This window comes from Biomphalaria glabrata, chromosome 11 (assembly GCF_947242115.1).
Source record: "Biomphalaria glabrata chromosome 11, xgBioGlab47.1, whole genome shotgun sequence".
In the NCBI taxonomy this organism is placed as follows: domain Eukaryota; kingdom Metazoa; phylum Mollusca; class Gastropoda; family Planorbidae; genus Biomphalaria; species Biomphalaria glabrata.
In genome coordinates this window covers 24,569,979-24,597,286 of record NC_074721.1, presented here as the reverse complement: position 1 = coordinate 24,597,286, position 27,308 = coordinate 24,569,979, and the positions used below count along the sequence as shown (strand labels likewise).

At 34.7% G+C, this 27,308-nt stretch overlaps 1 protein-coding gene across 2 annotated transcripts in view; it reads right to left on the bottom strand.

The window, feature by feature from the left end:
- LOC106059089 (angiotensin-converting enzyme-like) overlaps positions 1–27,308 on the bottom strand; it is an 80,804-nt gene that overhangs the window by 25,754 nt on the left and 27,742 nt on the right. For both annotated transcript variants that reach the window (XM_056004136.1, XM_056004137.1), the window contains 4 exons: positions 23,700–23,851; positions 11,484–11,719; positions 11,099–11,296; positions 4,846–5,113 (listed from right to left, as the gene is read on the bottom strand). In XM_056004136.1, the coding sequence (XP_055860111.1) occupies positions 4,846–5,113; positions 11,099–11,296; positions 11,484–11,719; positions 23,700–23,851 (854 nt within the window). The remainder of the gene's footprint in view (positions 1–4,845; positions 5,114–11,098; positions 11,297–11,483; positions 11,720–23,699; positions 23,852–27,308) is intronic.

Here is a 27,308-nt window from a genome sequence, read left to right as displayed (position 1 = left end):
CAGGGCCTCCAGGAAATAATAAGAAAGGCAAGATATACGATAAAGTCCTGAACTTTTTTTGAATTTATTCAAATCTCCTGAAGAATAGACGAAATTGACATTTTGGGGTGCCAATAAATAAAAAGTGGCATTGCGAGCTTTCATTTGATAAAAATTTATTGCAAAGACGAAAGTAGGCCTATTTTCTAATTAAAAAAAAATAATTTTGACATTATGCTTATCCTTACCCAGACTAGGCCCCGCGCGATCCGTTTCGCATTGGACCCCGCAAATGCTAGGGCCGGCCGTGCTAGTAGATATCACTCTTAAGAACTTTAAGAGGGAGGATGTGATAATATTGTATGATATTACGTCATTGTTTTTTGTTTATGTTTTGTGCAAAAGCAAAAGGATTAGATGTAAATAAAAAGAGAGTTTCCATTGGATTGAGGAAAGATGAATAGAGGGGTACTAACTCAAGTGTGAAGTTTAATTCTGAAATTATAGACGCCAAACCCGAATAATGGACTATTTTATCATTATTAAGAATGACTTTTAGATCTGTTATACTCGATTCTGTAAATTTGCTTAAAGGTTAATTTGTGTAGCCATATAATACTCGCCATTTAGATCTATTATTAGTAAAGGTAACAAGATACCTGGCGTTCGCTGTATATCATGCAGTTTTATTCGTGGCAACAAAGTTTAAAATGTAAGACCAACTTTTAAAATAACTTTCATCTCTGTGGGAAATTTTTTTTTTAATGTCAACAAAGTCAACGTACTGATAGACCTAGATCTAGGTTTAGTCTTTGTGATAAATTTAATCCATAAATGTTGATAAAAAAAAGACACCCGTTGACACTATTTGTCAATCAAATATATTAATTTATGTATTTACAAATAAATTTCGGACACCCATTTGGGCCCCCGGGGGGATTTAAAAATTCGCCCCCCATCCCCCCCTTAGGTACGCCACTGCTTAATAATGTAGGATTTGTTCTCGTGGGACTGTAGAATTTGTTTTAATGAGATGGTATAATTTGTTGTCGTGGAACTGTATTCTAATTAGATTGTACAATGTTTTCTCGTAAGGCTTATTTTGCTCGCGAGAATCTGTTTCTTTAAAGCTGTAGAATTAAACTTTGTAAGAAAGTAAAACCCGTTCCGGAGACTTAGTGCTATATAATTTGTCATAGACCATTCTTTCCTAAATGCAGAGGAATATTTTATTCATCGTAAGTGTAATCAGATCTCAAATCAAGCCCGCCTGATAGTTTCTGTTACAACATATGTAGGTGGCGGGTTTGTGAAGCCATACAGTACACTTCATTCATCATCCCGATCAAAGACATTGTTTTGTATTATTATTATTGCAATTGTAAGAAAAGAGTCCTATTTAGCAATGCCATGATGGAGACTCGTTAAAAAGAACAAATATGTCTACAAAAGACATGTGTTATGATGACTTGTCTGTTCGTCACCTTTTCATTGGTTGCAAGAATCTTTTTAGGCATGGCAGACCTTTAGGGCCTAAAAGATGTGAGAGATATCTTTTGTGTTTGTCTTATTCCAATGTCAAAATGGTTCTGCCTTAGTCTTTACATAGTCTTCTCTAATATGTTATTAGCTACCGAAATAGTACAGGAAAAAAAAGTTGACGCTTTTAACAATGAGATTTTTTTACCAGTACGTTTCTGAATTCACTCGTTTGAATTTGAAAAAAAAACATAGATCTTAGTACTGAATGGAATGATAGGAGACATGAAATGTGTCTATAGAAACATGGATCTTAGTACTGAATGGAATGATAGGAGTCATGAAATGTGTCTATAGAAACATGGATCTTAGTATTGAATGGAATGATAGGAGTCATGAAATGTGTCTATAGAAACATGGATCTTAGTATTGAATGGAATGATAGGAGTCATGAAATGTGTCTATAGAAAGAAACATGGATCTTAGTACTGAATGGAATGATAGGAGTCATGAAATGTGTCTATAGAAACATGGATCTTAGTATTGAATGGAATGATAGGAGTCATGAAATGTGTCTATAGAAAGAAACATGGATCTTAGTATTGAATGGAATGATAGGAGTCATGAAATGTGTCTATAGAAACATGGATCTTAGTACTAAATGGAATGATAGGAGTCATGAAATGTGTCTATAGAAAGAAACATGGATCTTAGTACTGAATAGAATGAAAGGAGTCATGAAATGTGTCTATAGAAAGAAACATGGATCTTAGTACTGAATGGAATGATAGGAGTCATGAAATGTGTCTATAGAAAGAAACATAGATCTTAGTACTAAATGGAATGATAGGAGTCATGAAATGTGTCTATAGAAAGAAACATAGATCTTAGTACTGAATGGGATGATAGGAGTCATGAAATGTGTCTATAGAAACATAGATCTTAGTACTGAATGGAATGATAGGAGTCATGAAATGTGTCTATAGAAAGAAACATGGATCTTAGTACTGAATGGAATGATAGGAGTCATGAAATGTGTCTATAGAAACATAGATCTTAGTACTGAATGGAATGATAGGAGTCATGAAATGTGTCTATAGAAACATGGATCTTAGTACTGAATGGAATGATAGGAGTCATAAATGTGTCTATAGAAAGAAACATGGATCTTAGTACTGAATGGAATGATAGGAGTCATGAAATGTGTCTACAGAAACATGGATCTTAGTACTAAATGGAATGATAGGAGTCATGAAATGTGTCTATAGAAACATGGATCTTAGTACTGAATGGAATGATAGGAGTCATGAAATGTGTCTATAGAAACATGGATCTTAGTACTAAATGGAATGATAGGAGTCATGAAATGTGTCTATAGAAACATGGATCTTAGTACTGAATGGAATGATAGGAGTCATGAAATGTGTCTATAGAAACATCGATCTCAGTACCTTTCCGGTCATTTGTTCCCTGCGACAAGAGGAAGGCTCACGTGTGAGCTCAATTGAACACTGTTATGGAGTGTGTTTGTTTAGATGGTGACGGTGGGAAGAGGTTAGAGAATGATGCAACATAGGTGGCAATGTCGTTACACCAGAACGTGAGACTGAAAGGCTGTGTTATTATAGTGAGTTAGATTTTGTCAAAAGATATTATTACTAAAGTCTAATACATTTATTTCATTTCATTTGATCACAAGTTGAGTTCGTCTATATTATAAATAAAGTTCTATTTAGTTTTGTTCACAAAAGAATTTATTCAATTTATTTGAAATTGTATTAGTTAAGATAATAATAATAATAATTTAATTTACAAAGCGCTGTTAACAAACAAAATGTAGGCTCAATGCGCTGTAATAACATAACAAACACAAACACGACAGATAGATACATTAAGCCTGCAACGGTTTAGTTGCCTACTAGCAGTTTGGTGCTACAAGTCAACGACCGGTAACAACAAACACGTAGGTTACTTCTTGCTTTTAATCTAATGAATGTACGTTCCTTGACCAATCAAAGGTAATCTATTTTTATCTTTCGAATTTATCCGATCGGGCTGTTTGGAAATGATTTTCGCCCGCTTCACTTCAGAAAAGATAAAAGTGGAGCCCCAGACCCTCTCACATAAAACCTCCTACATTCCCTGGATCTCTGTGAGGTGGCTTCTTTTTACAACTTCATGTTTCTTATTCTAAGTCTTTGCACTGATGGAGACACGGAATGGTTCCTGTTGTTACTGTACCTGAATTCCTTGTGCATTCCTGCGACTGAATTCCTGATGTTCCTGTTATTCTTGCTACAGGGAATTTGTGTTATCCTTATTACTGTACTTGACTTCCTGTTATAGTTCCTATTCCGGTTCCTGTCATTACTACGACTTCCAGAACTCCTACTCCTGCTTTCTGCTAGTTCCGTCATCTTTAAGATGGCAGCTTAACCTGCGACTATAGTAACATCATTAACTCCGAAGCTGGAGGAAGGAACCCCTACTTCAGCGAACACTGAGTACTAAGCTCTACATCTGAAGTCAATTCTCAGCAGCCTGCCTCTTTACAGTTGATTTTACCCGTCATCGCTGCATGCCTGGAGGGAGTACAACAACGACCGGGTCACGTTAATCTAAACTTGAATTTTGAGCTGGAGATGACACGCTGATACTCACGCTAACAGTCTACAATGGAATACAAATCTGAGAGGGCAGCAACTAAACGCAGGAACATTAGAGCTAAGTGTTAAAATCAATAGGGCACTCATATTCATACCATCAGCAGACAGCAGTCGATAGGATGTTTGATTATTTCATTTATCAGTATTCGTAGACAGATTACCTTAGAATTTATTATTATTATTCTCTCCACCACTCCCTTCCCTTATACCTTTTGTTTCATTTAATTTTTTTTCTAAACTAATCCCTTTTTTATTGTATGTAGCCTATGTGTTCTGTTTTACAACATGTAATGCACACTGACCTACGGTGTCATTAAAAAAACATTGACCTAACTAATTTACTGTAATAATTGATTGGTTTAAATTAATTAGCCCCAGCGGCGCATGACGGGATCTACCATTAGACCTGCTAGATAAAAGTCTGGTCAGAATTAATTAGGTTAGGAATCATACATTTGAAATGGGAAATGAGACAATTACCAGAGTGATTATTATGTCATTAGCCTAGATATTGAAAACAAATATCTTTTTTTTTATTCTTTGCAAATTAACTTTAAAGATAAGAGTGAATAATGTCACCACAAAACATCAAACATTATTCCATGTGAGTCTGTTCCAAGATTTTTAGTAAAAAATAATAAACCACTTTCATATTATAAGTGTCATATTCAAAGAAACAATGTCTACATATTATGTAAATGGACGTAAGTTGAAGACTAACCTGAAATCACCGGGAAAGTACAGATCAAATGCAGAGGCATGGCAGACGACATTTCTATCTCTTGGTTTTCTAAACATTGATTTGTCCCAAAATGTTGAGCTCATCGGATACAAACCCAGAGATGTGTAGAAAGTGTTGGCCAGTCGAAACATACCATGAACATTGAAACTTTTCCTCAGCCGTGCTTCTATACTTGGTTGTTGATTGAGTTCAGGGTAGGGACTCACGATGTCTAGAATATTTGGCCAATGTTGTGCCCACATATTACCTATTGATCAGGAGACAATATTTATTGTCTGGACTTTTATTTTTTTTATAAGAAAAATAGTGTATTCTTTTATACTATACGTGCTTGTAATTATCAAAAACAAAAAGATAAAGATAATACAATCATGAAGACATAAGTGTTAATCTGTTTAAATGAAATATTTGACACATCTTTTTTTGCTCAAGTGAAAAAATATTGCACATTGAATACCCGCTACGAATTATTCTCACTATTTACTTTTCTATACATTAAGAATCAGTAGTGTATAAACATGCATAACCCAATAGACCAACATGTTGACTGTGTAAGCATATATTACTTAGTGATGTTCTAGCATTACCAACATATATTTATTGTGTAAGCATGTCTGACCTAATAGAAACGCTTACATTAGCCACATATATAATAATATATATATATTTCGTCCATCGTGGTTCGATGATGACCACTTTCTACATCCAGGGGACTGAAGGCTTGCACTGCGTTTTTTTTTCTCCTCATGTGGCTAATGAGACCTATGTGAGCCCGAAATGTTCGACTGCCCACTGGGCAGGTTATTCCAGCTGGAGCTAGTGTCTATTGCCTTGATTTTGTTCTCTAACGCTTTTCTTCTGCCTGCGCTGTTCTCTTGTCTTCTGCAATTTGTGCGCCAGTCTTCACTTAAAAGTTTCTAATGATTTCTAAAATTTCCAAAACAAAGTCTTTCTTTAAATAATTATGACAAATACATCCACCATTACACAGACTCTGTATCCATATTTGACTATTCTGTTTTAACAGTCATGTTTTCATCGGAAAAGGGGAGGGAGCGATAGAGTGAAAAGGATTAATCATGTAAGAGTCCTTTTAGCGGCCCCTGTAAGGGGAAAGGTCGCTATTAGGTTTGTGCAAAATGTCCGTCTGTCCGTCTGTCACACTCAGATCTCGATTACTAGAAGAGAAATGAAAATTATTTTCTCATCATGCGATACAGCTTGAAAAGTTTAGGTGCAACGGCTACTTTTGGTTTTCTAAAAGCAAATTGTTTAATTTATAAAATTAATTATGCAAGCGATTTTTTCATAAAAATACACCAATTCTAAAACAATTACATAAATGTAAGGGAGATAATGTTACAATATGTTAACAACGAAGGACAATTTTTTTGTGTATTTTCAGTAGCACAAAGTCGGATATATTTATAAAATGTACAAGAAATGTTTACAACAAATATAAATATTAGTTAAAATGTTTTTCTGGTCAACTAGCTGTTAAAATTAAAAGAAAATAGTATGCTTGTTTATAAAGGCTAAGAATGCAATTTGTATGTAAATATCATGCACATTTTTTAAAATGGACTTTTTATGCAGCGACTTTCGTGCAGTAGCGTACCATGTAGCGGCAAAACATGGTACTAATAAGTTTCCTCAAATTTTTTTAAATAATCAGATTTTATTTATTTTTTGTTTAGTGCCCACATCAGGATAAAAGACGCTTATTTTGTGCGTTTAGTTTGCCGGTCAGTCTGTCTGTCACGTTTAGATAACAAAAACAACAACTCTAAAAGCTATTGAAAACCTGATTTAACCTTTAATGTTCTTTCGGAAACATCTCAAACGTTTTAAGTATATATAATAGATTGTTCTGGACGTTTTTGTGAAAAAACAATCAATGCCAACCAATGTTTTGTTTGCTCTTCTTACTTATATTACATTTAATTTCCATGCGTAAACGTTGAAAAAAACACATGAAACACATATGTTGTTCCGGTTTTTTAATGTAAATAACATATAAATGCTAAATGAAAATCTCTATACTGATTTATATTTCATCTACAATAAAGTTGTTCCGGAAATTGTTTTATAAAAAATAAATTATGTCAAATTATTGTTTGAAATCGCATAATTGACTTACATTACACTATATTCTTTAACAATACGTCACTATAGTTTATTTATATATTCTTTAACAATACGTCACTATAGTTTATTTATCGATATCAAATTGTTTCGTATTATCAACTTAAAACTAATTATGTCACATGACTTTTTTTTTTTTTAAATATCGACAATAGGTTGTTCAGGATTTTACAATAAGAAAGTAATTTACTAAAAACGATTATTGAAAATCCCTTTTTAGACTTATTTTACAGTTTATTTTCTTGCCGAAACATAACAAAAGTTGTTTAATCGGTAAAGAATGTTTCGAATTTGTTTTGAAAAAGAAATCGACCTATATTTCTTTAATTTTCTTAAAAATCGTCGTCAAAAATGTTCCGAATTTAATATGAATCTGCTAACGTCAAATAACTGTTTGAAATCCCTCTTCTAATAAATTAATCAGATAATCTTTTCATTTACGAAAATTGGTTGTTCCGGATTTTTTATGAAAAGTATTTTAACTCTATTTATGTAAAATCGCACTTCTCTCTTTCACTACATCTTATTTTCTAGCACTAGCTAAAACGTTAGAAAATCTAATTATCGTTAATATTATGTTCCGATTTTTAAGGAAAACAACTTCCTAACACCAAACTATGGTTTGAAAATCTCTTCACAAGGCTATGGTACATCTAACTTTCATACGAGACAATCGCAAAAATTTAATTAACGGTATTTGATTTATCTGGAATTCTTATTTTCTCTCACTATATATATTTATATATATATATATATATATATATATATATATATATATATATATATGCATACATACATATTTAGTCTAAATAGTCCATTGTGACGTAATGGATTTTTTTTTCTCTGAACTTTTTTTTGTCTATAAACCCTCTTGATCCTGCTCATATTGATAAAGACATATTTAGTCTCACTAGGCAGTGTGACGTAGTGGATTTTTTTTCATTTGACGTCATATGGATTTAATTCTTTAAATGAAATGCTAAAAGAACTCACTCGGTGCACTAATGTCTATGAAACCTGCTTGTATTGATGACATTTTTTAGTCCAAGTAGGCCGTGTGACGTAGTGGATTTTTTTCCTTTGATGTCATATGGAATAAATTCTTCAAATGAATTGCTAAAACAAGTCGGTATAGTAATGTTTATTAAACCTCGTAATCTGACTCGTATTTAAAAAAGACATAATAGCTAGATTTAGATCTAATCTAGATTTTTTTACACTAGATCTAGATTTTTTTTACACTACAGCTAGATTTTTTACACTAGTTCTAGACTTTTTTTTCACTAGAGCTAGATTTTTGAAACTAGATTTAGATTTATATTATAATTAAATTCATTGTAGATTCTAGATCTAATATTCTAGGTCTAGTTTAGATTGTTTGTTGTTTTACATATTTCGGATGTTCCTTTAGAGTTAAAGATGTTTACTTCCTAGTCCAAACCTCCCGCAGGACGACGGGGGATGGGAGCTGGCAGGGTTTGAACCTAGGGTCCATCGATAAATCCAAACGACAGTCCAGCGCGTAAACCGAACGCCCAGGCAGCTATGATTTAGACTAGATTAAGATCTATAATTTCAATTTCTAGACTTAAAGTGTACATTTTTATTTCCAAATGTCTAGATCAATATTGCAATGTTATAAAATACTAAAACTAATCTACTATTTTTAAATTTAATATTGCATTCAGTCTATTAATAGATTATCTAGGCTTTTTTTTTTTACATAGATCTTATCTAAATTACATTTACATTATTCCAAATTTATATTTTAGATCTAGATCTAGTAGATATAGATCTTAAGAGTGTTAAATCAGAAGTTTAATTTAGGTAGATCTACATCCTCATTCTAGTTCCATATAAAATGAAAATCCCAATAGCTCTGTTGGTAACTGTGCCGAAGTACAAGCTCGATGCCTTGTTCTTTTCTTTTTTTTTTTTCAATTATAAATCAATACCAAAAGATTATCTAAAATTGCTCGTCTGACATATTGTACATATCCGGTAGTTGTCATGCCGTAATGTGTAATATATCTCTTTATCAATAATAATCTATTAGTTTGTTATTAAGTTAACAGCAATACCTGGGAGATTTGGATAAGGAAGTAAATTATCTCTGACGTTTGAAGGAACATCCAAAACATGTAAAACATGTTAGAAAAAAAAATATTTTTACAACGCCAAATGAATTTTTGAAACATGATTAATTTTGACAATCAAAACAAAATCACGTCTTGAATATTCCTTGCTAACAGACGGATTCGATTCCGACGGGGCCGCCTCTGAGTTTATGTGACAACACAATCTCTCTATTAAATCTTGTATAATTACTGCTAATGATTGCATTTAACATTAGAGGTTAGGAGGTTGGGTGAATGGATAAAGAATTATTTTTTTTTCACTAAATTACAATTGAAAAAGAATTGCACTGACCGGGGGAGGGAAGGAGAGATTGCATCAATCACCGATCCCACGGTCCCCTCGGTACCAACGAACTACTCTTAATTTATATTTACTAATTATTTAATATAGATTTGACTGTAGTGCAACGTAATATACAAATGAGTTTAAATATCAATAAGTAGCTAATATTACATAGATATTCAACTAATTTTGTTCACAAACTATTTCTGCATAAAAATTGGTCCCCCACACAACTGAAAGGGTTTGGATGGGGAGGGCAATAGATGTAATCCACTGAATAGGCCAACATACCAGAAGGGGACGGCATAATAAAAAGATTCTCTAAAATATCAATACATAGCCTTTATCATATAGATGTGTAACTATTTATATTAACAAAATGTGATTCCTAAAAAAACAAATTGACTGCCCCCCCCCACTCAAAGAGTCAGTGTCAGACAGGGGCGGTATCGACGCAATCGCCCCCCCCCCCAATCAACCCTCAATACGAGAAGGGGAGAGACATAATCTAAAAATTATTCAACAGCCACTACTGTGCAATTGGCAACATGTACCACTGAATGTACACAGTAGATAACTGCACCACTGTGCATCTCAGTGTACCAAACTTTACGGGTCTCTCTGTCTCGTCCTGAACTTGATTCTATTCCGGGCTGAATTCACACTGAACTCACTGTACCGGGCAGAATCTTGAATGGTAACTTCGACTCTTACTGGTGAAGTTGGGAAGCGATGTGAAGTAATGTGACTCTGACACCTTCGCTTTTTTTATCTCTGAAGACCTTCTCAAACTCGTCGGAACATCGCTCGACCCTTTCGGATGATCACATGAGTATATCGGACGTGACTGGCATGAATATTGTTCACAACTCAGATCTTTCATTAAACGTATCCACGTCGCCACTCGTTACGGTTGACGTCATCACTCGTCACGGTTGATCGCTCGTCTAGCGCTGGCCTATGTAATTTGTGTCAGTATCCGCTTCACAATTTTTAGAATATCACCTGTTAATCTAAATTATTTTGATTATATACACAAATAGCTAAATTTCTCAATAAAGAGATCGCCCTCCGCCCTTCAGGGTGATTGAGTTGAAGCGACCAGTTAGGATCGCCTCTAGTTTCTCTTCTCTAGCTCCGCGGAGCGCCAGTGATGTCTGTATACGGAGCCATTGCTTATCATGAGTGTCTTTTTGTTCTGTTTCGTAAACGTTTTTTTTTGTCAAGAAAATGCAGTTAAAAATCATTATAGCTGTTAATAACGTCAGCAATACCCTAATGATACGTTAAATAAAAAAAAATCTTAAATATTAAGGTCCATTTTAAAGAGTGCCCATTTTTCATGTGTCCATTTTTCTGCCATGTCAAAAGGTGCCCATTGTACCAGTGGGCATTTTTCCGGATGGTTTTTTTTCGGTGGCCTAATTTTCAATTGTCTTATTTCCAAAGTCGCTAAATTACACCCTAGACATCACATCACAGCCAACCTAACTACACAACACTACACTTGTCACAACATGTAGACATGTCCCGTCTAAACAATGTTCAATAACTATTAGTGTATAGACATGTCCCATCTTAAAGATGTTAAATAACTGTTACTATGTAAACATGCCTCATCTTAAAGATGTTCTTGGCATTCTGTTAGTATATAGTATTGTCCTACCTAAGAGATGTGCAGGGATTGCACCGTCAATGCCGATAATGCCACTGCCGTATCTTTCTCTGAGCTTTCTCCGCACATAAGCATGAAGCTGTTGATAGAATGGTTTGACTTCTGTCCACAGAGTGATTATGGTAGCGTCTAGTGTGGATGTGTTGAAAAATAAATCTTGTTTCCAAAAATCACTATAATCTGAAAAACCTGAAAAATAATAATAGAGATAATTAGTTACAAGTAATTTACCAGGCGTGAAAAGTAAAATTGTGGTAACCAGCAAATGTTTAACATTAATAATATTACTACAACTCTCGTAAGGTTTCTACATTTTAGATTCAAATAGAAGTTTTCAAAAATAATAATGCATCCAAATGAAATAACTATTTCTTACCATTTTCCACTGCCGCTTCATTCAAAATCTGTATGAGTTGTGTGAAGTAAGGTCTCACTTTGGGGCCAATACTGTTTCTCCACTGTAACCAGGTTTCTTTGAGGAATTCTGGATCACGTGATTTTGTCATGATATCTACCAGACTAGGTTCCAGCGGCAGACAGGAATTGCGTGTAAGGCAAGCCTTAGTAGATCCATAGATAGCTTCCATTCTACTAAGTATAAAGTCTCGTCGCCTAAATACCAGTAATGACAATTATATTTAAAATAATATATGACAATTATATTGAACATGATATAAACAATACTAGACTCTTCAAGCGAGATTAGATCGTAACTCTTTGAGCATGCTATCTAATATATAAAGTAGAATGTTTGGCGTATGTATGTATGTATGTATGTATGTCCCCGTATAGAAATAAAAACCGCTTGACCAATCTTGATAAAACTTGGCAGAAATGTCCCTTGGGTACCAACTTAGACCGTAGTGTATGAATAGTGGCCCTAAAACAAACTTAAGACCCTCAAAAAAAAAGGACCAACTCTATTACAGCTATAGTATTTTATGGATCTAGGCCATGTTTACAATGTTGACATGAGAAAAGATCGAAAGGATTTAGATCTAGATCTAATTTTAAGAACTAAACTTTGCACTTAGTTTTTTTTGACACATGAAAATACAAAATATAGTTTATTGATTTCATTATTTAATCAAATTAACCTTCAAATTTGTGTTTCAAAAGCATTTTTACATTAATTCGCTATTTATATCTGCGAATTTAGATATCCCGATGCACATTCTTTCATTAGACATTACCAAATGGTTACACATTAACACATCTCTCTACTGAGTCTATTCCTAGGTCTAAAACTCTTATTGAACTATAAGATGATAAAACTTCTTTTCGCAAAGATAGTTTTATGCTTTAACACATGAACATATTAATACTAATTATAGTCCATTCATTTCATATTTTTATCAAATTAACGTTCAAATTTGTTGTTCTAAAATAAAGCATTTTTCATACATTTGTTCGCTGTTCGCTAAAGCTACGTAGCCGTGTTGAGATAGGCCTATATTCATTCATGAAAAAAGGTCACGCATGCGCAGAGCAAAGCCTCCACGCAGCACAGAATGAACTCTATAAAAGCCAATTTTTAACTCTAGATTAGTCTAGATCTAGATCTATGTCTACCTCAAGATCTACTTTATACTTTAACACATGAACATACAAAATTAAGTCTATTTATTTCAAATTTTAATCAAATATATGTAGGCCTACAAGCAAATGTTTTAATTTGAAAAAAATGGATTTAAGAAGATTAGTTATTTTGATTTGATGGCTTCATTCATACTATTTTTACATTTACACATTCGCTTTATTTATTACATTATTATTTCGTTTAAATGTTTAAAAACACTCTCAGTGACTATATCGACAGTAATACGCAAATAAAGACCCACAGGTCGCGGGTAAAATATGTCTAGTATAGTATAAGCATGAAAGTCACATTATAAAATGGAAATTCACGATTGAAGTATTAAAGTGCATTTCATAATTATTAGTCGCTTTTAATTTGTAGCTTAACAATGTCTAAAGACATAATGTCTATCACGCAAACTCAGAGGCGACCCCAATCAAAGTCAGCAATGGACGAGAAATATATTCAAGCCATAGTCTTCTTTTGATCGTTTAAAGAAATTGTAAAAATTTGGCGTTATTTTTCACATAAAAGCAAACAGTGCAACACTTCGTCTTTGATAAGACTCTTCTAACTCTTCTGGAATAAGTAGAGTAGCGTTAAGGGATCACCTAAGATCAGCATGGAAACCTCCCGATACAGTGTCGCACCTAGTGAGGTAGCTCAGGGTGTCACCCCGCCCCATCAATTTTCTTGAAATATGTTACAATGAACACTATTGCTAGTTAGTTTTTTTTTGTTGAACCAATACAGTGAGCTGATCACCTACTTTTATTGATTTTTACTCAAATGTAAAATCCCAATGTTTATTACATTTATTCAAATGTTATTGCAAATTTTACAATAATATTTAATTAAAATTACAAACGGATTTAACATCATATGAACAGGTTTCCTTTGTTATTCTTTAAGACAGAAATAGTATAACGTTGTTCTTTGTCATTCACACTTAAACTACCATCTAGATGTCTAGGCATATTTGGGCATATATCTAGATGTGTCTGCTTTTACCAAGTTATAATTTTTTCAACTTGGTTGTCACCCTGTAACACTATGGCTTGGTTATTAGCACGAGATATATAAACTATGTTGTTTGAACGTGAAATAGGAGACTCTACATTGGCAATCACGGGGTACCATTTTTGTTGGTCACATGATGAAAAACCGCATCCTCAGAGTCTGCGCCATGTTCTGAGAAGAGACAGACGTGTTAGGTCTGTGGTTTAGAATGTTTTATAGTGTGTATTCATATTGGAATTATAAATATTTGTGAAACATATTGTAGAACTTATTCATGTTGTTGATGGCTAAGATTGCCTACTTGTAAGCTATTATTTTACTTAATAAATATATGTGACATGTCTGCTACATCTGTGTTCAGTACTAATTTATGGATCCATGTCTTGTGGTTGAAGTACACAGCAAGCTTAATAAGTTATAAATAAGAATACACTACAAAGTCATGAAGATATAAGTATTTAATTAATAAGACAAGAACTATACATCAATACCAGAACATGTATTAACAACAAACTAATCCAGTAACACCAATAGAATATACACTCATGTCCGTCATGTAGTCTTCTTCGCCCTACCCATATTTGTTTATCTTCTTAATAGCGGTCCAGATGTTTAATTAAAATATCTATTTCATCCTGCCGTTATGGTTAACCCTCTTTAGGGCCTTCCTCTACCTATACCTCCCCCCTCCCTATTTATCTACCCATTCAGCTGGATCCTCTAGTTAACACCTAGTTGAGTGCCTGACAGAATGGCGGCTCTAGAAGTCATAAAACTTAATCGGACAGGGAAATATTACTTATAAAAGGAGAAATTGTTAATTGATCAGTCTTTGTCTTTAACATTCATCTACGCGTTTGCAAAACATTGGTGAAAGTTGTTTTTAGTTGTCATCATTGGATTTTGCCTGGTGAGTATTTTACAATTATTTGTTTATTTATATTTATTTATTTATTTATTTTACATTTGTTTCCCCTAACTTAACATGCCTATTGGACATTGTCACTCTAAAGCAAACAATGACAAAGACGCTAAACTTTAACTCCAGACTTGCCATTTAAATAGAAAAGTGATGAAGCAAATGTTGAAAAACTATTTTGTCCTATCTTTTACTTAACAAAACAATCGGCAAGGTTAGTGATGGGAAGGGGAGAGGTATCATTTAGCAAAGGTATATAACTCCTTGAAACAAATACTTCCAGACAACAATAACTATAGTGCAAGAACAGTATCTCATATCTATACCGAAAAATCCAATCTATTACACCGAAACATATAATAATATAATCTATATCTTAAAACCAAGTTTCTATACAAATCATGCTAATACAATCAATTTTTTTCAGCATTAGTTTTAATACCTCTCTCAAACTTCACTGGTTTTAGTGTATACAATAGTGTAAAGTGCATAAAATGTCAAATGTACACTTTCAATCAACTCAACGAAATGGCGTGTGATTTTAAATACTCAAGATGGATTTTGCTACTTAAGACACAGAGCGGCAAGTAAACAAGAAACTGAATATTGGACTTGTGAGCTAAGACCAGCTTGCCCAGCACGTGGAATCACCAGAAAAAAAACAGAATTGATTTTGAACAGACAAAACAACATAACCATCTTCCAGATGCGTTAAGATGTGAAATTCTTCAGGTCAAAAATAATTTGAAACGAAATGCTGCTGAGGCCATTGAATGTGATAACCTGTAGGTAATCACATAAAGCGAAATGTACAGAGAAGTAGAAACAGATCTCAGGTGCCACTGCCTCTGCCACAATCACGAGATGAAATACAAATCCCAAAACAATATCAATTAACAGGTAACATTAATCAGCATCATCGCTTTTTGCTATGGGATTCTGCACCAGCTACTAATGGCGAAGAGAGGATATTGATGTTTGGGACTGATTTAAATCTTGACTTTCTAAGAAGTTGTAAGGCATATTCCAATGTACACCTCAGCACTTCCTTCATCTCTACACATTGCATGGGACCAGAATGGAAGGTGATGTAGCAGTGCCTTTAGTTTGTTTTTTATTTCCCAACAAATCAGAGGACACATACAGAAGAGGGTTTAATCGATTAAAAATGTTTCTTCCTGGATGGGAGCCTCAAAAAATTATGATGGACTTCGAGAGAGCGGCCATTAACGCCGTTCAAGCAGAATGGCCCAACGCTGTGATCACGTGTTGTTTTTTCCATCTTAATCAAAATATTTGGAAAAAGATTACAGAAACTGGGTTGTCAACTTTTTATGGCCAGAGTGTTGAAAATGCAACCCGACTAAAGATGATAGCTGCAATGGCTTTCGTCCCTCCCGAAGAAGTTATTAACAGTTGGGAAGAGCTTCTGATTATCTTCCAGCCCTGGATACTGCTGCAGCAACAGAACATACAGCAGAAGCTTGACAATTTATTAACCTACTTTGAAATAAATTACATTGGACACAATATTGCAAGTGTCATGCGCGCACCTAGAGTTGCAGCCATTAAAATGTGGAATATGCGATCACGCACATTATTATTATAGCTTTTATATAGCGCTACTTTCATGCTTATAGCATGCTCAGAGCGCTTTTTGGTCCAATCTCATTTGTGGACCAGTGGGGGGGGGGGGGGAGGGGGTACCTAGGAGTTGGTTTTCCATGCTGCCTTTAGGCGCTCAGTAAACACAACTCTGCCCGAGTTGGGTGTCGAACCAAGGTAGGTTCTGTTTTATATAATGTTATCTCTATGATTCTTTTTAACATGAAAAAAATCATATATTATTTAATTATGTATTTATATATGATATGTGCTTTTGCTTTTTAGGTAGCCAAGTTCAAGCGCACTTGGCCTCTCGACCACGCTACCCACATGAGTACTCTGGGAGGACAGACAATGAAGTCGAGGGGTTTCACTTAAAAGTGGCCCATACGTTTGGAGCTCAGTATCCAAATTTATTTATTTATTTAATACAAAAAATGAATGCAGGAGTCGTTGGACGAAAACAACGTCCGTCGTATATTCGACTTGCTGCAAGAATTGCCAACGTCACCAGTTAGAATTAACTTGGAGAGTTTTTTGAAAACTTCTTTTACGGTGGCCATTAAAAACGTTTTCCTTTAGTAGCAGTGCTAGCTATCTCTATGAACTTTACTCACATGTTCTGTTTTATATAATGTTATCTCTAGGATTCTTTTTAACATTAAAAAAATCATATATTATTTAATTATCTATTTATATATGATATGTGCCTTTGCTTTTATTATTATCATTTGATTATAATGTTTGTTAAAATCTCCATAACTAAATCTATAGCCTAATCTAGACTAGAATCTAGACAGATCTAGAAATTTAGAAATAGAATGTAGATCTATTAGAGCTAGATATAGGTCAATATTATGATCAGGATTAGTAGGTAAGTAGGCCTACTAATGGGTTATAGTGCACTTGTGATGTTCGCATCAGATTCACTTCTTGATGTGAAACTACTATTTACATAATAAATAAATCTGCACCCCTAAGCTATTTGTGATAAACCGTTCTAGCTCACACAAGGTATCACTCAGATCTAAGCATTTAATTAATTTATTTACACGCTATTAATCATTAATTTTACTAATTTAGCCAATCAAGCGCTAAAAATACCACCACCACCCCTCCGATCCAACCCCCTCTCCTCACCATCGTCACATTTTACTATCCCTATCTTGACACGTGCCACACCAGACTCTTGACAAGAGTACACTCACCCTATCTATCTTGGCAAACATCCGTTGACCCCCCCCCCCCCCGCTTCCTGGAGCGGCTGGTCACTTTAAGGAGCCCATTCAACTCAACACCTAGGGCAGCGATATCCCCGATCGCCCAAGTGTGACAGTCCGTTTTAGCTCACTCAAGGTATCACTCAGGTCCAAGCATTTAATTAATTTATTTAAACACAGTAAACATCAATTTTACTAATTTAGCCAATCAAGCGCTAAAAACACAGCCACAACCCCTCCAATTATTATTATTTTATCGCTGATGAATTATCGCTCAACACGAGCCTTTGTATATGATTACTGATTAATTCCTTGGCAGGGAATTATCATAATATTTCTGTAAGCATATCATTTTACTAGCTATTTATGTAATACATTTACCGGCCTTGTTGGCCAACACATACTACGTTAGCAAATCATATCTATTTGCTTATAATCTCCCTTTCCCTTTCATCTCATTTATCTAAGCAATGTATGTAATTGCTATTCACCGTGACTGCTGAACCTCACTTGTATTACCTTATCATTTATTATTATTATTATTATTATTATTATTATTATTACCTCCCTTGATTGGATACAATATTTATTTGTCAGCTCCCATTACTTTTTTTTATGAAACTAGTTTATAGTTTCTCTACATCATTCTGAAGATGTCCTTCTCGGAAAGGCATCTACCTCCCAGTGTTATCATTATGGCTAATCCGATTTGTACATCATGTCGTTGCAGCTTTTATTTATGGGCAACATCCGCCTGAAGTCTTAGCAACCTAACGCTGATACCAGATTTGTTGGCACCAGATCTGCAGATACCAGTCTTACTTATCTTCATAAGTGTTCAAGCAACAACGCTAGCCACAGAGTCGTCACTGGCTGACTGAATGATAGCCGCAGCTGAGCTCTGCGTCGTTGGACTGCACCCGGAGCATGGATCCCCCACGCCAGCCCACCAGCAGACAGCGTCAGCACCAGCCACACCCGTCTCATCAGTGCAGCACCGGACCTAAAGCTAAGCAACAAGCCTAATGACATTCAGACCGCTTGGTTTTCAAATCTAATGATGATAGACTTATACATGTAAATACGCTAGATCCCAAGCTAGCAACTGTACAGCCTTTTACCTTTTGATTATTTCTCTTGTATAATAAACTGTACATAATTTTACATCTTAGTATTTGTTGCCTGCATTATAACGCTGTGCCCATAGATTATATGTGCAAGTGTGGGTTCTCAAATCATAAAACCCCCTAGACACCCTAGATGGCTAAAACCTAATCCACCTTGTCACATAATAGAAGATTAACTATTTCCTTAATGGATTATACATTTAAATTTTGTTCAAATTGTTTAATACAATTTAATCTAAATCTGTTTGGCCTCTATTTATTGTAATTTAGATTGTTGTCAAGTGTATAGCCTAATGACGATGTGTGAAAACTGCGCGGTATAAATGTAGTTCGTTTTTTTTCATTTAAATTTACAATTGAAACGAATTTCGTATTAAAATTGTTTTTAAAAACAACATTTGAATCCATATTCTATTCCATGAGATAGTTAATAAATGGAAAATCTAATTTAAAATAATCCATTGATACTTTTTCAATTGTGACCTTAGATGAAATTTTTTTTAACCAATGCGCGAATCTATGAATGAAGCTTGATTTATAAATGAAGACGCCTGTGAACTTTTTAATAAGACTTACTTCCCCTGAAGTTTTTCATTTAAAAGTAGTGTAATTTTTTAAAAAATCTGTTTGCATATATAATTTTAAAAAATTAGATGGTTCACTTTCTGGAAAGCAAAAAGTAGCCGTTGCTATGATCTAAAATATCATGATGTCCGAGTTTCATTTTCTTTTATAGTTTCTGAGATCTAAACAGGACAGACGGAAAGACAGGCCACACAAAACTAATAGCATCTTTTTCCCCTTTCGGGGGCCGCTAGAAAAGTAGATTTCAATTTCTCTTCCAAAATCCGCTAACATAGTTTATTCTACCTTTATTTTATTTTCGTTCTTAGAAATAAATACGAGCATAGAAATTTGGTTCTATTTAACAAATATCACTCTTACAAACATTTATGTAGATTGATATATTAGGGAAGAAAAAAAATGAAATGAAATTTGCTAAGGTTTGTTTATGGTTATTGTGTTTTGCGTGATTTATACATTTTTTACACTTTAATTGCGGGGAGTCGTGTAGTTGGTTTTAACTTTGGTGACAAGGGTAATAGAGCCTACAATAAGATGGTTTAATTAGGCCTATTGATTCATTAAAAGTTGTTTGCAAAGAAATGTTTTAGTGTACTGCTGTAAGCCAATGACGTAAGCGGTGTCAAGTTTTTTTTTCCTCTGACGTCACTCAAAGCCCTTTCATTCATAAAAAGATGTCTTACTAAAATGAATTAAACGAGAATAAAACATTTTAAAACCAATATAACGTTCAACCTCGAGTTTTCGCGTTGTGAAAAATGTGTCAAGAATTTTTTCTTTGAAATTTTAAAGAAAATCGTTAGAGTGTTTTCGAAATAAAATTTATATTCATTGGCCTCCTTCAGTCGTAGAACGACTATGGTTCATCTCAGAGCATACTTCCTCATGTGGCTGTGGAGCCCTATTTTGGAGAGACACTCCCGTCCACAGATAGCGCAGGTTAAGGTGGTAGAGGAGCTGGCCGTTTTTCGGATTGTGCGTTTTTCTTCCTGGGCTGAGACCCATGTACTTTCACACTGTCCATAGCTTTCTTGGTCACTGTCTCTCTCCACCTTATACGAATATAAATATATATGCATACACGAATTGCTCGCTTAAGAGTATAGGATTATCTTATTACTGTGCTCATTTCCGAAAGTGTGTAGGCGAAGATATATATATATGTATGCATCTCTTTTCTTTGATCCATATACTAGTATATGCAAAATAGTTATTTTTTTCGATTACAATACTTATAGAGCAATTATTTTTCAAGCAAGAGTCCAAGACTACGTGCATTATTCCTTTCAAGATCAATATTTTTGTATTCTCTAAACTAATTGAAATGTATTTCTTTTTTTTTATTCTCTGAAAAATCTGGCTTTTGTTTTATTTAGCAACACACGGTCCAAATTCATCTAACCTGGCCTGATATAATCATTTTATAGTTAGACCTTGGTCTTAGATTTTTTTCGTTGCCAATGTGACTAACAACAGTTAAATATAGAACACGCCAGTGGGTTAAAGAATGACTTCCGTTATTGGAGATTATGGTTCCAGCAGACAGTATTGTTGATACTCCCCCTTTATAGGATTGTTGAGTGAATAAAATAAGGTGATTAAAACACACACACACACACAGAAGTGCATTAGTCTTTTTAATGAAAAATTGTTTGAGTCTTTTTACTTTTAGCATTTACTTGTGGTTCATGTGTGGTATACTTGTGGTTTACTGACAACATTACGCAAAAAAAACATAAAGATAAAGATAAAGAGACTACAATGAAGTTTGTTTCATTTAAATGAAACTCGATCCTGGCTGCGACATTCTTTCTTATAATAATAATATTATTATTTTGTGCACATTTCATTCACAATCTTAGAGGCCCCTGAAAGGCTAAAACCTCGTTTAGTTTTGTGTGTTCTGTCAGACCGTCCGTTAGCTTTTCTACCTGTCTGTCTGTCCGTCCCGTTTAAATCGCAAAAACTAGAAAAGATACTGAAAATCCGATATCTTGATATTTTAAATCTTTCAAGTTCTGCTCCAAAAACTTAAATGTAAAACTTAAAAAATTTGATTAAATAAAACTTAATAATAACTCTTTTTCCACATTGTATCCACAGGGGTCCTAATTGATTCACTCATCACTAATTCTCAATAAAAAAAATGTAACTTGTTATTACTTTCCGTGTGCCTAGGACATCTAAGACTTGTCTCTCTAAGTTCCGTCAACAAACTCTAAAATCTGCAACATTCCTCTACGAAATCCTGTCTACAGCTGACGCCTTAACCCCGCTAAAGCAATTTCCCTGCAAACCACGCTCCTAGCGCTCCCCCAGACCCCCTTGCTGACAATGGCGGGGAGTCTGCAATTTTTCCACTAACTCCAGGAATAACCTATTCTAGGGCACAATAAACGTCTTCCAAAAGAATGAAGGGTCAGAATGTAATAAAGTGTATGTACACACACATACATACATATACATTTTTTTCCCGGGGGAGGCGGAAAAATCCCCCCGAAAAAAATCCCGGCTATGCCCATGATATATATATATATATAAGGCTTGGCTTCGAGTCAGAAGATTACTGAGGAGTGTAGTATTTCCCGTGACTGCGAGGCCCCAGCTGTGACCTACATATTTTTTCACATCCACATTATCTTTAACTTTGAAGGAACATCCGAAACATGTAAAACATTATAAAGAAAAAAAGAATAATTATACAACGCCAAATGAATCTTTGAAACTTTTGACAATCATAACAAAATTTCTTCTTGAATATTCCTTGCAAATAGGCGGATCCAATAGCAATTCGACGGGAGCCGCCTCTGGGGTTGTGTGATAACACAAACTCTCTTTGTAATATTGTTAATTTCTTTTTTTTATGTATCTAAATTTTACTTTAAATATCTTTTTCACTAAGACATTTCATTGTATTTTATGATATAGAATTTTGCACTCTGCCTATAACATTTTTTTGTAACAGTCGTGGGAGGGGAGGGGGCGCTGACATTCAAAATTTTAAAATATTTTAGATTGTATACAAAAACTCTTTTATTGTATTTGTGTATCCCCATAGTAAAGAATTATTAGGTGCATAACAAGGTTACAAAGACAGTTTGTGTGGAAAACTGCCCGTAATAGAAAAGGCAGTCGGCGACGTCACATTGCGGCATGAGGGGCGATGATTGTCAGTCATCCTCGCACGAGAGGGAGCTTTTTTTCCCGGGGGAGGCGGAAAAATCCCCCCGAAAAAAATCCCGGCTATGCCCATGATATATATATATATATAAGGCTTGGCTTCGAGTCAGAAGATTACTGAGGAGTGTAGTATTTCCCGTGACTGCGAGGCCCCAGCTGTGACTTACATATTTTTTCACATCCAGGGCAAGCATAACCATTGTCCGCAGGTGGTCGATTTAGATTTTCTTTTCGGCGTCTGCGTTTGTCCTCGGCAGCAGATTTTCTTTTGGTCCTCCAGCCGTCTCGTTCTGAGGCCACATGCAACCAGGTGCTCTCTTCTATGTCAGCCAAGGAAAGTTGATTTAAAGCAAGAAGAGTGGCCAGGGTGAAAGATCACCGAACCAACAGAAAGCTGAGAGAAGAAGCAGACCTATCTGCAACTGACCGTACTTACCCATGCCACGTATGCGGCCGGCTTTTTAAAGCGAGGATTGGACTTTGCAGTCATCTTCGAGTCCATAGGTTTTGAGAAAAGTGCTCATCTTCGATCACGAAGGAGGAGCTATATATTATAACAGCATCTCGAGGCACTTCTTCCAGCTTCAATAGACACTAGACATAGATTTAGATCTTGTCCAGATTATTCAGAAATTATCCAGTGTATAATAAATTATTACAATTTAAAGTGTAACTTTTAAATACATTTTTCATTTATTATTAGACTTTACTGCTGCGACTTTTATGTTCTAAAATAGATATTATGAAACCTTCTTTGACTACTAAGGCAATATTTTCAAGTATATCATGAAAAAAAGTGTGGCATTTTACTTTGTTAAGAAATTCATACATTACCCTGTAACTTAGAGATTTAGCATCATTGATGTTAGATGTACACTGAATTTTGGAGCATAACAATAGTTCCTAGATTTTATGCACTACCGCAATATTAAATGTCTGAACGTGATCATTTGAGAAGTTACACTGCAAATAATTTCTTTTTAAGCCAATAATGGGCCCATTGTTTTACGTAAAAGTTGCAATGGAAAATGACTCGATGTAAGCAACGTTTTTTATTAAGATTTTCTAATCCACTTGCCATGTACTATGACATTTAGAACTAACAGAACTTATAAGCAATTTTTCATCATTAAAAATCAGCTTGGTTCTTCGAGGTGAGTGGCTTCCAAAATGAGTTCGGGCAAATATTAACTTTCCATAAAAATTATTCAATTAAGCGAGGCTCGGTCACCAGGTAATAAATACTATAAATGATCTCATGGTGACAGACATTAAAACAAATAGAACCAAATTAATAATTGAGCTGCTATTCCAAGAAATAAACTCACAGCTACACTACAAATCTATGATGCCTCACCTATTTAAATCATTCTTCTCAGATGTCGCTGTTAAAGTTATCATTGCCAGTTGTCTGCTGAAAGTTTCTGGTAAAGCTTCTTGACGAAATTTTTTGGCTTCCTTTAATTTTCTTCTCCACCAGTTCTCAAAATCTGAGTCGATCTTCAGCTTCTGTTGATAATATGAAATCATTAGCTCATAGGATTCCATAGTTGGTATTTAGGAAATATGAAACTAGTAAAAAACAAATTTTACCAACTAGAAAATGAAAGAACGAGACATATTGCATCAAAAAACTTATAACAAGATTCAGTTCTACATACCACAGAGGCAAAATATTCCTCTCTCATTTATGGGGATACACAAATACAATAAAAGAGTTTTTGTATACAATCTAAAATATTTTAAAATTTTGAATGTCAGCGCCCCCTCCCCTCCCACGACTGTTACAAAAAAATGTTATAGGCAGAGTGCAAAATTCAGAAATTCTATATCATAAAATACAATGAAATGTCTTAGTGAAAAAGATATTTAAAGTAAAATTTAGATACATAAAAAAAAGAAATTAACAATATTACAAAGAGAGTTTGTGTTATCACACAACCCCAGAGGCGGCTCCCGTCGAATTGCTATTGGATCCGCCTATTTGCAAGGAATATTCAAGAAGAAATTTTGTTATGATTGTCAAAAGTTTCAAAGATTCATTTGGCGTTGTATAATTATTCTTTTTTTCCTTATAATGTTTTACATGTTTCGGATGTTCCTTCAAAGTTAAAGATAATCTTCTTCCTAGTCCAAACCTTCCGCTGGACGACTTGGGATGGCAGTGATCAGGGTATGAACCTGGGACGGTCGAGACAATCTGTCCAGCGTGCTAACCGCACCACCAGGCATTGCTGTTAACTTAATAACAAACTAATAGTTTATGATTGATAAAGAGATATATTACACAAGATAACTATCATATATGTCATTTTTAGATAATCTTTTGGCATTGTTTTGTGATTGAAAAAAAGAAAGAACAGGTATAGAGCTTGTAATTCGGCAACGTCTGCTCGATGTTCCAGTACAGTTACAAACAGAGCTATTTAAATTTTCCTTTAAATGGAACTAGAATGAGGATGTAGATCTACCTAAACTTAACTTCTGATTTAGCACTCTTAAGACTTAAGATCTATATCTACTAGGTAAAATACAAATGGGGAATAAGTTAGATGTAATTTAGATAAGGTTTACGTAAAAAAGAAAGCCTAGATAGGCCTAATCTATCAATAGACTGAAAGCAACATTAAATAATGTTTAATATCTCGAACAATACTACCTTCCTTTTTTTTAGCGGCCCCCGAAAGGGGAAAAAACGCTATTAGTTTTGTATGAAATGTCTGTCCGTCCGTCCCGTTTAGATATCAGAAACTAGAAGAGAAAATGAAAATCGGACATCATGATCTTTTAGATCATTCAAAATTCTGATGCAACGGCTACGTTTTTTCTTTTCTGAAAGTAAACCATCTAATTTTAAAAAAATATCTATCAAGCAGATTTAAAAAAAAAATACACCACTTTTTAATGATAAACTTCAGGGAAGGTAATTTTTTTTAAAAGGTCACAGACTTTTCATTAATAACTCAAGCTTCATTCATAGATTCGCGCATTGGTATAAAAACTTTGCATCTGCTGCCGAGGACAAACGCAGACGCCGAAAAGAACACATTGAAAAATACTGTAAAGATAATTTTTTATTATTAAATGTAAAAAAAAAACAAAGAAATGATAATCGATTTTCGTAGGGACAAGAAGGAAAATGATATTGTTTCTGTAGCTGGAGAGACTATTGAAATTGTGCAAACCTTTAAATACCTTGGTACTATCCTAGACAATAAACTAAATTTTACTGCAAATACTGATTATATCAGCAAAAAAGGGCAGCAAAGATTACGATTACTAAGAAAACTGTCCTCGTTTAATGTTAGCGAAAAGGCCTTGGCTATGTTTTATCACGCTCACATCTGCAATATTTTAAGTTTCAATATCACTGCCTGGTATCACAATCTGAGCATTAAAAATAAAAATAAACTTTATAGAATCCTAAATGCTGCTGGTAAAATCATTGGCAAAAAACAAACCCCATTTGGGCAGTTGTTTGAGACAAACATCTATGAAAAAGCTAACAAGATCCTCGAAATAAAGAATCACCCTTTGTGTCATGATTTTGTGATTTTACCATCACAAAAGAGATACAAGACACCGATAGCAAAGACAAACAGACACAAACACTCTTTTGTTCCCCTGGCAATCAAATCATTAAATAAGAACAATCTGGTATAAACTTTGTCACATGTAAATTATGAGTGAGTCTGATGTGAATGTACACTTTGGTTTCTTATAGTTATAATGTTTTTTGTTTGGTGTAATGCACAAATTGTAAGACAAATTTCCATACGGACAATAAAGATTATTATTATTATTATTATTATATTTGATACACTTGATAACCTAGGCCAAAAGTTGAAGAGAACAAGGTTTCCATCACTAATGCTTTACTATATTACTTCCAAAATATTTTGTTGGTTCGTTTATTCTTGTATTTGTGATATTAGTACTTGAAATAGTTTGTAGGCCATATATTGGTTATTTTGTCCAAGCTCCCCTCCTTTATTTTGTACTTTAAATTGAATAAATTACATTATAGCGATACCTGCAACGTGAATTATAGTAAAGAATTATTAGGTGCATAAAAAGGTTACAAAGACAGTTTGTGTGGAAAACTGCCCGTAATAGAAAAGGCAGTCGGCGACGTCACATTGCGGCATGAGGGACGATGATTGTCAGTCATCCTCGCACGAGAGGGAGCTTTGGCAGCCACTCACTTCGAAGAACCAAGCATGTTTCTACAAGTTACGACAGAAATGTGAGGACTCATTTATGAGAAGTGGTTAAAGTCTTGGGAGGAATCCGACAGAACCCGTAACCCGTGGTGTCTAGCAGAGTATGCGTCACCCAGATCGCGACGATCCGTGGTGGCGGTTGAGGAGGCCAGAACAAGCAATTATTGCACAGTGTAGGACGGAACACTGTCATGTTGAGGCATACTTTGCCCGGTTTCGTCCGAAATACGACTCCCAATGCCGTCACTGTGGAGAGAGCATCAAAACAGTGTCGCATATCTGTACGAGTGTCCCCAGCTCCAAGAGCTAAGGGGGGTGGCGTGTCTGAACAATCACGAGGCCTTACGCCGAACGGCCAAGTTTCTTGCCAGAGTACTACGGGAGGATTAGTCCTTCCTGCTCTGTTTTTCAATAGTTCATCTCAGGTGACAGGTGAGAAAAAATTTAACGTAACAAATTTATCGTAAGCGTCTGTTCATAGTTGGCCTTTGTGTACGAATAGAAATAGCGTATAATATGGAGTTCACAGTCCCACAATCCTAAGTTATGTCTTAGTTCCTCATTTTTCTTCAGAGAAGCAGTAGCTTATGGAGAAGGCGACACTGCCTGGTCTGTCACACTCAGATTTCGAAAACTAGAGTAGATATGAAAAATATTATTTCACCATGCCATGTGGCTTGTTAAGTTTAGTTGGAACAGCTACTTTTAATTTTCTAAAAGCAAACCGTTTAATTTATCAAATA